Raw genomic sequence first — 17,830 nt, 5'->3', positions numbered from 1 at the left:
CATTCTCACTGTAAACTGATGCTCTCTAGTTCTTGACTTCCCAATCCTGGGGAAAAATTGCAAATACTTTACCTATGCCCCTCCTGGAGGTGTATAAAATGATCATCACCTCTCAGTCTCCTATACTCTATGTGATGAAGATCTAGCCTGACCAACCTCTCTCTATAACACTACCTCAAGTTATGCAGTTATACCTCAAATCATCACTGCACCCTTTCCATAACTTCTTTCCTATAACAGGATGACTAAAACCAAATGTAATACTCTAATTGCAGCCTATACAAAAGTATCATGACCTTCCAACTTTTCCACTCAATGCCCTTACTGATAAGGAAGGCCTGCAGGCCAAAAACCTTCACTACCTGTTCCAGCACTTTCACAGAACTAAATATTGAACTCCCATGGGTGGAGTCCCTGAGCTATACAGCATGGCAAAGCAGCCATGCTGTTGGCTTTACTAATGTCTTGTGCGATCTAACTCTTGCACTCCATATTCTGAACAATGGAGGCAAGCATGCTGAATGCCCTTTTCACCGCATCTACCAATGTCATAGATAGTGGAGGTTATCAGAAATTACATGCAGGGCCTATTTCTATCTTGTTTGATTCTCTGAGTCTCTCTGTGACTCACTGATATAGATGGGCCAGTAATAATGCCTGTCTCTGAAATGTCTTCCTCAAACTGAATGTCTTGATGGCCCATTACAGAGGATATTTAAGAGCCAACCATATCAGTGTGGGTCTGAAATCCCACATAGTCCACAGAGATGGTTGCTGACTTCAGGAGGGCATGGAGCGACCACTCCCTGCTGAACATCGACAGCTCCTCAATAGAGATCGTTAAGAGCACCAAATTTCTTGGTGTTCACCTGGCAGAGAATCTCAGCTGGTCCCTCAACACCAGCTCCATAGCAAAGAAAGCCCAGCAGCATCTCAACTTTCTGCAAAGGCTGAGGAAAGCCCATCTCCCACCCCCCCATCCTCATCACATTCTACACGGGTTGTATTGAGAGCATCCTGAGCGGCTGTATCACTGCCTGGTTCGGTAATTGCACCATCTCGGATCACAAGACCCTGCAGTGGATAGTGAGGTCAGCTGAGAAGATCATCCGGGTCTCTCTTTCCACCATTATGGACATTTACACTACACGCTGCATTCGCAAAGCAAAAAACATTATGAAGGACCCCACGCACCCCTCATACAAACTCTTCTCCCTCCTGCTGTCTGGAAAAAGATATCGAAGCAATCGAGCTCTCACAACCAGACTATGTAACAGTTTCTTCCCCCAAGCCATCAGACTCCTCAATATCCAGAGCCTGGACTGACACCTTACTGCCCTACTGTCTTGTTTATTATTTACTGTAATGCCTGCACTGTTTTGTGCACTTTATGCAGTCCTGGGTAGGTCTGTAGGCTAGTGTAGTTTTTTTTTTCTTTATGTAGTTCAGTCTAGTTTTTGTACTGTGTCATGTAACACCATGGTCCTGAAAAACGTTATCTCATTTCTACTATGTACTGTACCAGCAGTTATGGTCGAAATGACAATAAAAGTGACTTGACTTGACTAGACTAGATCAGGGTGACTGACGCCCTTGTAGAATGGATTTCAATGTTCTGCAGTTTCACAGCCAGTATTAACTGCCGGTGTGATGAGATATGCACTCCACATACATACACTGGGCCTCTGGATAACCAGCCCTCTAATACACCCACGGTGCCACTGTCTAAGGGTGGACGGAATGGGAGACAATGAGGGAGGGAGGGAGTTGAGAGAATTGTCAGAGATGTGAGGATGAGGTTTCTTCTTACCTGGCCCACTGTCAGGAGGTTCCTTTGTTGGTATGGGCACTGAAAGAGAAAAAGATGATTAGCAGGTTCCAAGCCAAGTAACTCATAACCTCATTCTCAGCCTAGGGCCAGGGTTGGAGCCTAGGTCTGGCTGGCCTTTTTCTGAACCCTAACATTTAAATTTACAATTCACAGAAGGCTATTTGTTCCATTACACCAGAGGTTCCCAACCTGGTGTCCACGGACCCCTCAGTTAATGGTAGGGGTCCATGGCACATAAAAGGTTGGTTAGGACCCCTGCATTAGACCATAAGTCGTAGGATCAGAATTAGGCCATTTGGTAAATTGAGTCTACTATCCCATCATGGCTGATTTATTATCCCCTCAACCCTATTCTTCTGTCATTTCATCATAACCTTTGACACCATTACTAATCAAGAACCTATCCATTCCATCCATGCATGCTGAAAGACTATGTAAGCTAATCCACCACATTTGATCCCTACCCTTATAGTAATATACTTAATTCATGTTTTTTTCGGATCAGGGCGTCATTAAAATGCAGCATTCATTGTCTATTCTTATTTGCTCTTGTGTAGTGGGGATAAGTGGCCTCCTTGAACCACTACAGCTCTGCTGAACATGCTCTTACTGTGTTGTTGGGGAAAGATTTAGTTTAAATGATAATGATAAACCAATGATAAAATGTATTTCCAAGTCAGGGTGGTGTTTGATTCGGAGGGAAGCTGTAGGTAGTGATGTTTTCTGGTGCCTGATGCCCTTTATAGAAGGTGATAGAGAGGGATGTTTGAAAGGGCTGTTGGAGCAGCCAAGTGAATAAGCGATGTGTATTACTGTAGCCACTGTATACCAATGGCATGGGAAATTGGTGCTTACATCATGGACAGGGTAATCATAGTTTGCTTTGTCCTAAATACCATTGAGCTTCTGCAGAATTGTTGGATTCCAGGGAGTTGTGCAGTCAGAAAGGTTGTGTTCCATTGTGCTCCTGGCATGTGCCTGGTGGGTGGTGGGTGGTGGAAAGGTAGTGGGATGGTGCAACAGCAGTGTACCACTTCTCTGATTACTTCTGGTTGCCACAGTATTTATATAACCGATCTGAACCTCCGGTCAATAGTGATCAATAGAACGTTGATGCTGGGTAATGGGCGATGAAATGACTGATGGAAATATCAATGATGTAATGCCAGATGATTAAACTCACTCTCAATAGAGAAGGTATCTTGACACTTTCATGGTGCAAATGTTCCTTGGGACTCAACACCTGAGCCAGAACATTGACAGTCTTGCTGCAAAGGTGACTTCATTTGCTGAGCATACCAATAGAATTGAACATGATGAAAGGAAGGTCATTGGTGAAGCAGATGAGGGTGGACACTTGGACACTTCCCTGACAAACTCCCACACTTGTCCTCAGACTACAATGAATGACTGACAATAACTCCATCCAATGTCCTCTGAAATATCACTTCAATTTCAAAGGAGATGTGAGGCAAGTTGCTGTTGTTTTTAAAGAGCAAACACGAGGAAATCTGCAGATGCTGGGATTTCAAACAACACACACAAAGTGCTGGTAGAACACAGCAGGCCAGGCAGCATCTATAAGGAGAAGCACTGTCAACGTTTTGGGCGGTAGGAAATGAAAGGATATTAACAACGTGTTGGCAGAAGGGATTAGTTTGGTTAGGCATTTCAGAATCAGAATCAGGTTTATTATCACCAGCATGTCTTGAAATTTGCTGACTTAGGCAGCAGCAGTTCAATGCAATACACAATACAGAGGAAGAAAATAAATAAATATTCAGTATGCGTATATTGAATAGATAATAATCGTGCAAAAACAGAAATATATATTAAAAAAGTGAAGTAGTGTTCACAGGTTCACTGTCTATTTAGGAACCGGATGGTAGAGGGGAAGAAGCTGTTCCTGAATTGCTGAGTCTGTGCCGTCAGGCTTCTGTACCTCCTACCTGATGGTAACAGTGAGAAAAGGGCATGCTGGGTGCTGGAGGTTCTTAATCATGGATACTACCTTTCTGAGACACCGCTCCTTGAAGATGTCCTGGATACTTTGTAGGCTGGTGCCCAAGATGGAATTGATTCAAGTTATGACCTGCTGCATCTTCTTTTGGTCCTGTGCAGTAACCCCTCCATACCAAACAATGATGCAGCCTGTCAGAATGCTCTCCACAGTACCTCCATAGAAGTTTTTGAGTGTATTTGTTGACATACCAAATCTCTTCAAACCCCTAATGAAGTATAGTCGCTGCCTTGCCTTCTTTATAACCACATCGATATGTTGGGACCAGGTTAGATCCTCAGAGATTTTGACACCCAGGAACTTGAAACTGCTCACTCTCTCTACTTCTGATCCCTCTATGAGTATTGGTATGTGTTCCTTCATCTTACCCTCCCTGAAGTCCGCGATCAGCTCTTTCATCTTACTGATGTTGAGTGCAAGGATGTTGCTGCGACATCACTCCGCTAGTTGGTATATCTCACTCCTGTACGCCCTCTCATCTCCATCTGGGATTCTACCAACAATAGTTGTATCATCGGCAAATTTATAGATGGTATTTGAGCTGCACCTAGCCATACAGTCATGGGTATAGAAAGGGTAGAACAGTGGGCTAAGCACACACCCAAGGTGCACCAGTGTTGATTGTCAGCGAGGAGATATTATCACCAATCTGCACAGATCATGGTCTTTCGGTTAGGAAGTTGAGGATCCATTTGCAGTGGGAGGTACAGAGGCCCAGTTTCTGTAACTTCTTAATCAGGATTGTGGGAATGACGGTGTTAAATGCTGAGCTATAATCAATGAACAACATCCTGACAGAGGTGTTTGTATTGTCCGTGTGAAGAGCCATTGAGATTGTGTCTGCCACTGACCTATTGTGGCGATAGGCAAATTGCAGTGGGTCCGGGTCCTTGCTGAGGTAGGAGTTCAGTCTAGTCATGACCAACCTCTCTAAGCATTTCATTACAGTAGATGTGAGTACAATAGGCTTTAAGGCAGCTCACATTATTCTTCTTAGGCACTGGTATAATTGTTGCCCTTTTGAAGTAAGTGGGAACTACCGCCTGTAGCAGTGAGAGGTTGAAATTGTCCTTGAATACTCCTGCCTGTTCGGGGCTAAAGAGAGGCAAGACTATACAGGCATGTGACATCAGCCAATAGAGCGCAAAAGGTTTTAGAAAAGGCAAGGAATCTTCAACGGTGTTTAATTTGGAGCAAGAAGGCTGCAAGTGAACGGCTAATTTTTTGGAGCGAAGTGAGTTTTTTTTTAACTACTCGGGGTTAAAGAGAGGTGAAACTGTGCAGGCGCATGACGTCAGCCAGTAGAGCGCGAAGGGTTTAAAAAGAAGTCCGCCATATCCAGTGGGCAGCAGAGCGAGAGGGCTTTGGCGCAATGGACTAAGGCATTAACAGGACAAGGCAAGCTAGGTTTACCTGTGTTATTTGCGGAAAGAAGGAAGTATGTGTGTGAAGTCAGATGTGGGGGGGTCCTGGAGCTTCTCAGCCTCCCGGACAGCCATATCTGCACCAGGTGTGTCGAGCTGCAGCTCCTGAGGGACCGAATTAGGGAACTGGAGATGCAGCTCGATGACTTTCGCCTGGTCAGGGAGAGTGAGGAGGTGATAGAGAGGAGCTATAGGTAGGTGGTCACACCGGGGCCACGGGAGACAGACAAATGGGTCACTGTCAGGAGGGGAAGGGGAAGAGTCAGGTACTACAGAGTACCCCTGTGGCTGTACCCCTTGACGATAAGTACTCCTGTTTGAGTATTGTTGGGGGGGGGGGGGGGGAAGACAAACCACCTGGGGGAAGCGACAGCGGCCATGCCTCTGGCACAGAGTCTGGCCCTGTGGCTCAGAAGGGTAGGGAAAGGAAGAGGAAGGTAGTAGTGATAGGGGACTATAGTTAGGGGGTCAGACAGGCGATTCTGTGGACGCAGGAAAGAAACTCGATCGGTAGTTTGCCTCCCAGGTGCCAGGGTCCGGGATGTTTCGGATCGCGTCCAAGATATCCTGCAGTAGGAAGGAGAACAGCCAGAGGTCATGGTACATATTGGTACCAATGACATAGGTAGGAAGAGGGAAGAGGTCCTGAAAAAAGACTACAGGGAGTTAGGAAGGAAGTTGAGAAGCAGGACCGCAAAGGTAGTAATCTCAGGATTATTGCCTGTGCCACATGACAGTGCGAACAGGAATAGGATGAGGTGGAGGATAAATGCGTGGCTGAGGGATTGAAGCAGGAGGCAGGGATCAGATTTCTGGATTATTGGGACCTCTTTTGGGGCAGGTGTGACCTGTACAAAAAGGATGGGTTGCACTTGAATCCCAGGGGGACCAATATCCTGGCAGGGAGGTTTGTTAAGGCTACTGGGGAGAGTTTAAACTAGAATTGTTGGGGGGTGGGAACCAAACTGAAGAGACTGGGGAAGAGGAGGTTGGCTCACAAATAGAGAAAGCTTGTAGGCATTTCGAGAGCGAGGATAGGCAGGAGATGGAGAAGGGACGCGCTCAGACCGAAGGTTTGAGATGTGTCTATTTTAACACAAAGAGTGTTGTGAACAAAGCGGATGAGCTTAGACCGTGGATCAGCACTTGGAGATATGATGTGGCCATTACAGAGACTTGGATGGATGAGGGACAGGAATGGCTACTTCAAGTGCTGGGTTTTAGATGTCTCAGGAAGGACAGGGAGGGATGCAAAAGAGGTGGGGGCATGGCACTGTTGATCAGAGACAGTGTCATGGCTACAGAAAAGGTGGACATCATGGAGGGATTGATTGTCTACGGTGTCTCTGTGGGTGGAGGTTAGGAACAGAAGGGATCATTAACTTTACTGGGTGTTTTTTTATAGGCTGCCAAATAGTAACAGGGATATCAAGGAAACAGATCCTGGAAAGGTGTAATAATAACAGAGATTTTAATTTCCCAAATATTGATTGGCATCTCCCTAGAGCAAGGGGTTTAGATGGGCTGGAGTTTGTTAGGTGTGTTCAGGAAGGATTCTTGACACAATATGTAGAATGGCCTACAAGAGGAGTGGCTGTACTTGATCTGGTATTGGGACGTGAACCTGGTCAGGTGTCAGATCTCTCAGTGGGGGAGCATTTTGGAAATAGTGATCATAATTCTATCTCCTTTACAATAGCATTGGAGAGAGATAGGAACAGACAAGTTAGAAAAGCATTTAATTGGAGTATTATGAGGCTATCAGGCAGGAAATTGGAGGCTTAAATTGGAAACAGATGTTCTCAGGGAAAAGTACGGAAGAAATGTGGCAAATATTCAGGGGATATTTGTGTAGAGTTCAGTATTGGTACATTCCAATAAAACAGGGAAGTTATGGTAGGGTACAGGAACCGTGGTATACAAAGGCTGTAATAAATCTAGTCAAGAAGAAAAGCTTACAAAAGGTTCAGAGAGCTAGGTAATGTTAGAGATCTGGAAGATTATAAGGCTACTAGGAAGGAGCTTAAGAAGGAAATTAGGAGAGCCAGAAGGGGCCATGAGAAGGCCTTGATGGGCAGAATTAAGGAAAACCCCAAGGCATTCTACAAATATGTGAAGAGCAAGAGGAAAGACATGAAAGAATAGGACCTATCACGTGTGGGAGTGGGAAAGTGGGTATGGAACCAGAGGAAATAGCAGAGGTACTTAATGAATACTTTACTTTAGTATTCACTATGGAAAAGGATCTTGGTGACTGTCGTGATGACTTGTAGCGGACTGAAAAGCTTGAGCATGCAGATATTAAGAAAGGGGATGTACTGGAGCTTTTGGAAAACATCCAGTTCAATAAGTCGCCGGGACTGGACAAAATGTACCCCAGACTACTGTGGGAGGTGAGGGAGAAGATTGCTGAGCTTCTGGCGATGGTCTTTGCATCATCAATGGGGACAGGAGAGGTTCTGGAGGATTGGAGAGTTGTGCATGTTGTTCCTTTATTCAAGAAAGGGAGTAGAGATAGCCCAGGAAATTATAGACTGGTGAGTCTTACCTCTGTGGTTGGTAAGTTGATGGAGAAGATCCTGAGAGACAGGATTTATCAACATTTGGAGAGGTATAATATAATTAAGTGTAGTCAGCATTGCTTTGTCAAGGGCAGGTCAAGCCTTATGAGCCTGATTGAATTTTTTGAGGATGTAACTAAACATATTGATGAAGGAAGAGCAGTAGATGTAGTGTATATGGATTTCAGCAAGGCATTTGATATGGTACCCCATGCAAGGCTTATTGAGAAAGTAAGGAGGCTTGGGATCCAAGGGGACATTACTTTGTGGATCCAGAACTGGCTTGCCCACAGAAGGCAAAGAGCGGTTGTAGATGGGTCATATTTTCTGCATGGAGGTCAGTCACCAGTGGAGTGCCTCAGGGATCTGTTCTGGGACCCTTACTCTTCGTGATTTTTATAAATGACCTGGATGAGGAAGTGGAGGGATGGGTTAGTAAATTTGCTGATGACACAAAGGTTGGAGGTGTTGTGGATAGTGTGGAAGGCTGTCAGAGGTTACAGCGGGACATTGATAGGATGCAAAACTGGGCTGAGAAGTGGCAGATGGAGTTCAACCCAAATAAGTGTGAAGTGGTTCATTTTGGTAGGTCAAATATGAAGGCACAATATAGTATTAATGGTAAGACTCTTGGCAGTGTGGAGGATCAGAAGGATCTTGGGGTCCGAGTCCATAGGACACTCAAAGCAGCTGTGCAGGTTGACTCTGTGGTTAAGGTGGCGTATGGTGTATTGGCCTTCATCAATCGTTGAATTGAGTTTAGGAGCCAAGAGGTGATGTTGCAGCTATACAGGACCCTGGTCAGACCCCTCTTGGAGTACTGTGCTCAGTTCTGGTCACCTCACTACAGGAAGGATGTGGAAGCCATAGAAAGGCTGCAGAGGAGATTTACAAGGATGTTGCCTGGAATGGGGAGCATGCCTTATTAGAATAGGCTGAGTGAACTCGGCCTTTTCTCCTTGGAGTGAAGGAGGATGACAGGTGACCTGATAGAGGTGTAAAAGATGATGAGAGGCATTGATCGTTGTGGATACGCAGAGAATAGTGAGTGTGTGGAATGGGCTGCCAGTGACGGTGGTGGAGGCGGATACGATCGGGTCTTTTAAGAGACTTTCGGATAGGTACACGTAGCTTAGGAAAATAGAGGGCTATAAGTAAGCCTAGTAATTTCTAAGGTAGGGACATGTTCGGCACAACTTTGCGGGCCGAAGGGCCTGTTTTCTATGTTTCTATGTTGGTTGGCACAAGTCTTCAGAACCTTACCAGGTACTCCGTCGGGGCCTTCTGCCTTGCAAGAGTTCACTCTCTTTAAAGACAGTCTAACATGGGCCTCCGAGATTACTGATTTAGTTAGTACAACTCAGCAACGTGGGCTGAAGATCCTGTGCAGTACTCTACGTTTTTCCCACGAACCCCTCTGGCTTCAGATTTACCAGGGATCCAAGATCACTCACTCTAATGCCGTCTTGACATTGAGGGGAGCCACTCTCCCTCACCCTCAAGTTTAGCTCATCAGATCACGTTTGAAATAAAGCCAGGTGATGCTGGCCCAAGCGGAGCTGAATATCGATGAGCAGTTTTGGTGAGACCTCTTGGTCTGCTGACGTTTAAAGGCTGAGTGGTTCAGCTGGAGAGCACTTTTCCTGTTTTAATGGGCCTTTTCCCATAATGTTGGGAAGAAGCCAGTGTTGTACAGGAACAGCCTGGCTGGAGGCATGGCTCATTCTGGGGAGACATTTCAGTAACTTGGCTGGGATTTTATCTGGTCCCGTGTTCTTTGTATCCAGTGCTTCAGCTGTTTTCTAATGGATTGAATGGAATTGTCTGTGATGTGAGGATCTCAGGAGGAAGGTGAGAGGGATAGATTTTTGGCTGGATGTGGAGGTGAATGATTCAGCCTGGTCTTTAACTCTTTCCAGGTCTTCCATCACTGAAGGTGGTGATGTTACCTGCTCCACTCATAAAGAGTCTGAAAACTTTGATCTGTTCTGATTGGTTATAAGATTGCTTAGCTCTGTTTATGCTGATTTTATTTAGCAGACACACAGTCTTTCAGTTTTAGGTAGGCTTGCTGCTGCTCCCAGCACATCTGTCTCCTCATTGAGCCTCTGGTTTAGCAGCAATGTGGAGAGAGGCCATGATGGTCAAGAATGTGGTGGTGGGCATTTCTGCTGCAGGTTGTTGTTGATGCCCTGGCTTGAGCAGCCAGATCTGTCACGTTACGGAACTGAGCAATCACCTAAATAAAGAAGGAGGCAGCCTGCACCTTTCTTTCAGGTGGGCATCCAGATCTCCACAACTCTTTGGATGAATTGTTTTCTCCTAAGCTCCCCTCTAACACTTCTACAAAAAAGTCTGTCCACTATTGAAATATCACTCCTAAAAGAAACATATCCTTTCCATTCACCATAATTCCTCACAATTTTATACACCTCAATTAAATCACCTGTTGCCTCCTTCCTGATATAAACAAATAACAAAGAAGTCAACCTTTCCACAACCACAGCCACCCTTACATCTCACAGTCTCAGCTACTAACCATTCTCACACTCACATATTCTCATTCACACTTTCAAACTCACCAACCCCACTGTTTCCCTCATGTATTCACACTCACAAGTACATCAATCACATCTAGGTTCATACGCTCACCAGTTTTACACACTTACCAATCTCACAACCACCAATTTCACCCAAGGACTCACACACTTACTGGTCTCATATTGATCTAACACATCCATCAGCTACAAACTCACCTTCACACTCCACTGGCTGACAAAACTTGACATCAATTCGTGGTCCAACACAGTCTCTGCCCCCATTGGTTGGCTTTGGATTTGAACAGTCGCGTGATCTGGTCATGTGACCAATCCCCCCACAACTGCGGGAACAGGAAGTCCAAGGACTCCAAGTGGAAAATTGTCCATCAAGGACACAGGAGGAAAATGAGCAATTCAGGCGTCCATGGCTGCAGTTGCTGGAAGGAAACAAAGACAGTTCACACAACAATGTTACCCTGGCACACTCATCGCACAACTGTATATTAACCTGGCACACTCATGGTGTTAATCTGCCTGGCACTCTCATCTCATATTCATAGAGTCAAAGTGCAACTGAGTACTGTATACAGCATGGAAACAGGCTTTTCGGCCGATCTCATCCATATCGACCAAGTTAATACAATCATACGCCAGCCTTGCCCACTCACCTCATACTCTCTCACATACCTTTCTCCTTAGAGTGTCAGAGGCTGAAGTATTTAAATTAAGAATTTAGACAGAAATTTTGCCTGGGATGAAATGTCAGATGCCAGAGAGCAAGCTTTTAATATCTCAACTAAGTCACTTCTCATTTTCCTTCACTCCAAAGAGGAAATCTCAAAATCACTCAACCTGTTATCATTGCTCTCCATTCCAGACGCATTCTGCTAATCTCCTCTGCACCCTCTCTAAAGCTTCCACATCCTTTCTACACTCAGTGGCCACTTTATTAGGTACCTCCTGCAACTAATAAAATGCCCACTAGTGTATGTTCTACTGCTCTAGCCAATCCACATCAAGGTTCAACATGTGTGTTCAGAGATGCTCTTCTGCACACCATATTGTCACGCATGGTTATTTGAGTTACTGGTGCCTTCTGTCTGCTCGAACTAGTCTGGCATTCTCCTCTGACCTCTCTCAGTAACAAAGCATTTTTGCCCACAGAACTGCCGCTCCCTGGATTTAAAAAAAATAAATTTCTGCACCAGTCTCTGTAAACTCTAGAGATGGGTGTGTTTAAACATCCCAGGAGATAAGCAGTTTGTATCTGGCACCAACAATCATTCCACAGTCAAAGTCACTTACACCATATTCTTCCCCATTCTGATGTTTAGTCTGAACAACAACTAAATATCTTGACCTTATCTGCATGCTTTTATGCATTGAGTTGCTGCCACAAGATTGGCCGATAAGCTACTTGTATTAATAAGCAGATGTACAGCTGTACCTAATAAAGTAGCTGCTGACTTTATAATGAGGCAACCAGAACTGAACACAATACTCCAAGTGTGGTTTAACAAGAGTTTTATAGAGATGTAACATTAACTCATGGCTCAAAATCAGTAAGACATGCCATATGCCTTCTTAACCACCTATTCATGGCAACTATGAGAATCTATGAATCAGGATCCCAAGATTCCACTGTTCCTCCACTAAGGATCCTACCCTGTACTCTGCCTTCAAGTCATACCTTCCACAACATATCACTACTCACTTCTGTTTCGCAACTGCCTGTTAGATGAATCTCAATGTATACATATACAGTGATAATAAATGTACTTTGAACTTCTTTGAATCTTTGGATTGAGCTTTGTCTGCCACTTCCCAGCCCAACTCTGCATATCAATGACCCTTTGAAATTTACAACCTTCTATGCTATCCACTACCCTACCATACTTCACATCTTCTGCAAACTTAACCAACCCAGCCTTCCACTTCCTTATCTAAGTTACTTATAAAAATCTCTAGAAGTACGGGTCCCATAACGGATCCCTGCGGAACACCACCAGTCACTCACCTGTACTCAGAGTACATTCATCTACTACATGCCCTGCCTTCTGAGGACGTCAATTCTGAAACCACACAACCAAGTTTCCCTGAATTTCATGTCCTACCTGAGAGAACCTAGTCCTACACCTTACTAAAATCCACATACATGACATCTACCGCTCTATCTTCATAAGTTTTGTCACTTCCTCGGGCTTGCAAGGCATGACCTGCACCTCAGAAAGTCATTCTCATTATCCCTAATCAGCCTATGCTTCTCCAAATGAGTGTAAATCCTGCCTCGAAGAATCCTCTCCAATAGTTTGCCCACCACTGACATGACACTCACTGTTCTACAATCCCCAGGATTATCCCAGTGACCTTTACTAAAACATGAACCCTTAGTCTTGTGGGACTACTCCTCTGGGCAGTGTTTCACAAATATCTTTACCAAAGGTCCAGTAATTCCTTCCGTTGCTTCCCATAGTAACCTGAGTACCTCCGAATGATTTTCAAAAGTTCAAGCACATTTTCTTACTTAATTTTGATATGTTCCAGTACATCAGCCTGTTACACGCTGACCTCACATTCATCAAGGTCCCTCTCACTGGTGAATACTGGAGCAAAGCATTCATTAAGAACCTCTCCTACCTCATCCAGTCACATAAATGGAAGGATATGGATGATTCACAGGAGGAGGATATTGAATATAAATTGGCACAACATCATGGATCAAATTGTCTCAGAAGTGCTGAACTATTCTACATGTACAACTCTCTCACATAACCACCTAATGCATACTGATCCCTCACTGCCACACCCTGCTGTATTGAACAATTATAGGACCATGAGAAAGCAATTTGAACTTAACAGAAACGCTAACCCCTTGGTCTCTTTCCACCAAACCAACTCTGTATCCAATTGGTTAGCTCTCCTTGGATCTCAGGTGATCTCATCCTTCAGACCACCCTAACACAAGGGACCTTGTCAAAAGCCTTGTTAAGTCCATGTTGATAATGTCTACTAGCCTGCTGTTATTAATCCTTTTTGTCAACTCTTCAAAACCTCCATGACAGTGGGAATAAATCCACCAAGAAGTTTCAGGTTTGTGAGGACAGTACAAGACCATAGGACTAACAGGCACCGATCACCTCGAACTGAACATCTCCTCACCAGTTGCTGCACTCGTGCTGCAAAGTGACTCCCGAAGCGACCTCCTCCTGGAGAATGGCCCCATCCTCTGTCAGGAAAGTGGGAATGATCGATGGATTCAGGGAGTGATTCCGGAATAATTGCAGAATGTCCTCAGTTACTACACAGCCACACTCCTGTGTGGGAAACACAACAGGTTTCAAGGCAATCGATCTCGAGTCAGAAGAGGAAAAAGATTGAGCAGTGATGACACCTTTCATCAGACAGTGGAAATCCACAGGTCACAGCAAACCCTTTGTGCTCTGAGCAGGATGTGGGGCCCTTGTGCCCACTGCATCCAGAATGACATGCACAAATGTGTGCACACTCAGATCAACATTTACTGTGCCTATAAAAAGTATTTGCTCCCCTTGGAAATTTTCATGTTTTATTGTTTTACAGCATTGAATCAAATTTGCCCTTTTTTGACACTGATCAACAGAAAAAACTCTCTTGCGTCAAATTGAAAATAGATCCCTACAAAGTGATCTAAATTAATTACAAATATAAAACACAAAATGATTGATTGCCTAAGTATTCACCCCCCCCCCCCACTTAACGTGGTGCGCCAAATAATCAACGGTGCAGCCAATTTGTTTTAGAATTCACATAATTAGTTAAATGGAGATCTGTTTTTGAAGACCTGTGTATGCAGTCAAGGTGTTTCAATTGGCTGTAGTAAAACTATCTGGAAGGTCCAACAGTATCCCGGCAAAAACTACATCATGAAGACAAAAAAATTCCAAGCAACTTCACGAAATGGTTATTGAAAAGCACAAGTCAAGAGATGGATTCAAGAAAATTTCCAAGTCGTGGAATATCCCTTGGAGTACAGTTCAGTCAGTTATCAAGAAATAGAAAGAACATGGCACAACTGTAAATCTGCTGACAGCAGGCTATCCTCAAAAACTGAGTGACCATGCAAGAAGGAGACTAGTGACAGAGGCCACCAAGAAAGCTGTGACAACTCAATAGAGGAGTTACAAGCTTAAGTGGTTTAGAAGGGAGAAGCTGTGCATACAACTGTTGCCTAAATGCTTCACCAGTTGCAGGTTTATGTGACAGTGGCAAAGAGAAAGCCACTTTTGAAAGAAACTGACATGAAATCTCAGCTGGAATTTGCCAGAAGACATGACTCTGAATATGGTCTGATGAAACCAAAACTGAGCTTTTTAGCCATCAGATTAAATGTTATGTTTGGTGTAAGCTAAACACAGCACATCATCAAAAACTCACCATCCCTACCTTGATGGTGGCTGCATCTTGCTGTGGAATTTTCACTACAGCAGGCCCTGGAAGGCTTGTGAAGGTAGAGGGTGAACTAAATGCAGCAAAATACAGGGAAATCCTGGAGGAAAACCTGATGCAGTCTGCAAGACAACTGCAGCTTGGGAGACTTGTTTTCAGCAAGACAATGCCCCAAGGCATAAAGCTAAAGCTACACAGGAATGGCTTAAAAACAGCAAAGTTAATGTCTTGGAGTGGCCAAGTCAGAGTCCAGACCTCAATCTAATTGAGAATTTGTGGCTAGACTTGCAAAGGGCTGTTCACTCACGATCCCCATGCAATCTGACAGAGTTTGAGCAGTTTTGTAAAGAAGAATGGGGAAAAATTGTAGTGTCCAGTTGTGCAAAGCTGATAGAGACCTATCCACACAGACTCAAGGCTGTAGTTGCTGCCAAAGGTGCATCTACTAAATACTGACTTGAAGGGGGTGAATATTTTGTGCTTTATATTTGTAATTAATTTAGATCACTTTGTAGAGATCTGTTTTCACTTTGACACAAGAGTCTTTCTTTCCTATTGATCAGTGTCAAAAAAGTCATATTCAATTCACTGTGATTGTACTGTTCTATACAACATAAGAATTTTCAAAGAGGGTGAATATTTTTTTTTTTAATCGGTACTGTACACTGACCAACAGAAGTTGGTGGACCAATTGAGACACACAAATACAGGGTCTAAGTCAAACTGACAGATAGACAGATTCAATACAATCAGGACTATTATCATTGACATATGACATGAAATTTCTTGTTTTATGGCAGCAGTACTATGTAAACACAATTTTTTACAACTTACGAAAATAAATAGTGAAATAAGGACTAATGTGGCAGTATTCATAGACCATTTAGATATCTGATGGCAGAGGAGAAGAAGCTGTTGCTGAATCGTTGAGTGTGTGTCTTCTGTGAGGCTCCTGTACCTCCTTCCTGATGATAATAATGAAAAAATGGAATATCCTGGATAGTGAGGGTCCTTAATGAAGGATGCTACCTTCTTGAGGCATCACCTCTTGAAGGTGTCCTCAAGGGAGGAGAGGTTTGGGTCCATTTTGGGGTTGGCTGAGTCTACAACTCCCTGCAGCCTCCTGTTACTTGTATATTGGAAGCTTCATACCAGACCCCAATGCAACCAGGCATATTGCTCTCCACCATACATGCTTAGAAATTTGTAGGAGTCTTTGGTGACCTACCATATCTCCTCAAACTCTCAATGAAGGAGAGCCTTGGGGTACCTTCCTTGTGACTGCATCAATGTGTTGGGCCCAGGACTGCTCTTCCGAGATATCAGCCAGGAATTTAAATGTAATCATTTGAAGAACCACTCAGGGAAGCAGCCAGAGCAATCCTGCAGTTATACCTGTACCGTATGGGAATAAGCAAAGATTGAAAACTGAGCCCTTGTCCTGCACCTTCGCCGAGCCTTCTGACACCTCACCTTGACACAGGTTCCATTGTGCAGGTACATATTGACAGGACAGTGGCATCCCTCTTCACAGCCATCGCTGAAACAATCCACCAGGCCACTGAGATGAGCACAGCTGTAGGGACAACCCTCGGCTCCCACACACTCCCGGTACAACCGATCTGATGGACAACCAACCTCTAGAAACAGAAGAACGAGCACTGAGGAAACCAGAAACACTCCCACAACACAGGAGATGGGATGTTATGTTGCAGTTGTAGAAGAAGTACCATGTTCAATGTTGGTCCTTCTGTAGGAAAGGTGCCAGTAAGCTGGAAAGAATGCAGAAGATGTTGCTAGAAGTCAAGGGACAAAGTAATGGAGGGAGGGTGTGCAGGTTGGAACTTTATTCCTTGGAGCAAAGGAGACTGAGGGGTGACCTTACAGGGGTATATAATATCAGGAGTGGTATAACACAGTCTTTTCCCAAGATTGTGGAATCAAGAACTAGAGAGCACAGGTTGAAGGTATGAAGGACAAGATTTATAGGAACCTGAGGGGGCGACTTCTTTACCACAGTGCAGTTCATATACAGACAAGGTGGTTGAGGCAGGTACAATAACAATATTTTAAGGGCACAAGGACAGGTACATGGATAGGAAAGGTTTGGAGAGGTATGAGCTACATGTAGGCAAATGGGACGAACCTAGATGGGCATGGATCAGTTGGGCTAAAAGTTTGGATGACTCTGTGACTCTAATACTGATCACAGACCCTCACTGGCCCCAACCCTTAATCCACTTGCTTAAATATGACTTGCTACGGGCTTGAAGCTGATCCTAATTTGACGCTGTTTCCTAACCGACCATGGATTTAACCCTAATCCAAATGGACTTGAGTCCCAGTCATCTGCCCCCACCCTCCATACTGTATACCCTCCTTATTAAAGCACAATGAGGGAACTAGTTGAGACGCTGTTTCACATTTCCAGCGACTCAGATTCAGTCCTGATCTGTGTGTGGTTTGCAGTCTCCCTGTGACCAGGTGGAACCCCAAACTTCCACACAGAGCATATGCTGGCAAGTCAACTGGCTGCTGTAAATTATTTCTCACATACAGGCCATCTGTGGAATCTGAGGAGAATGGAATTCAATGGAGGAAATGGATTACTCCAAGGGAACAGCATAGACTTAGTGGGCAGAATGGTGTCAAATGTTCAATGGAAATGTGGCCTGTTTAATCTCTCCACAGTTCCACCAATAGGAATGGAGGTGGTGCTGAGGTTAGATTACAGGATCTAATCCAGGAGGCATATTCCAATTTCATCCCGCCAGCTGTCAAATTTACAATTGTTTAAAATAAATAATCATTGGTAATACCAACCACAAAACCACTGATTTGGCTAAAACCCAACCCATCAGGATTGCTGATGCTTCAGAGGAGAGGAAACTTGCTATCCTTCCCCGGTCTGGGCAATATGTGACTCCAGACTGGTAGGCTCTGAAATGGCCATAGTCAGAGACATGTGGCACAAGTGGAGATACGGATAGCGTGTAAGGGAGACAGTATAGGAGAGATGGGGAGATGGT

At 44.4% G+C, this 17,830-nt stretch overlaps 1 protein-coding gene across 1 annotated transcript in view; it reads right to left on the bottom strand.

Annotated features, from left to right (window-relative positions):
- Positions 1 to 17,830, bottom strand: part of sspo (SCO-spondin) — a 261,575-nt gene that overhangs the window by 78,784 nt on the left and 164,961 nt on the right. The window contains exons 73-76 of the mRNA XM_059990301.1: positions 16,275 to 16,441; positions 13,536 to 13,690; positions 10,593 to 10,813; positions 1,811 to 1,849 (exon numbers count right to left, since the gene is read on the bottom strand). Coding sequence (XP_059846284.1) covers positions 1,811 to 1,849; positions 10,593 to 10,813; positions 13,536 to 13,690; positions 16,275 to 16,441 — 582 coding nt within the window. The remainder of the gene's footprint in view (positions 1 to 1,810; positions 1,850 to 10,592; positions 10,814 to 13,535; positions 13,691 to 16,274; positions 16,442 to 17,830) is intronic.

Source organism: Hypanus sabinus, chromosome 1 (assembly GCF_030144855.1).
Source record: "Hypanus sabinus isolate sHypSab1 chromosome 1, sHypSab1.hap1, whole genome shotgun sequence".
Classification (NCBI taxonomy): Eukaryota; Metazoa; Chordata; class Chondrichthyes; order Myliobatiformes; family Dasyatidae; genus Hypanus; species Hypanus sabinus.
This window is presented reverse-complemented; position numbering and strand designations above follow the sequence as displayed.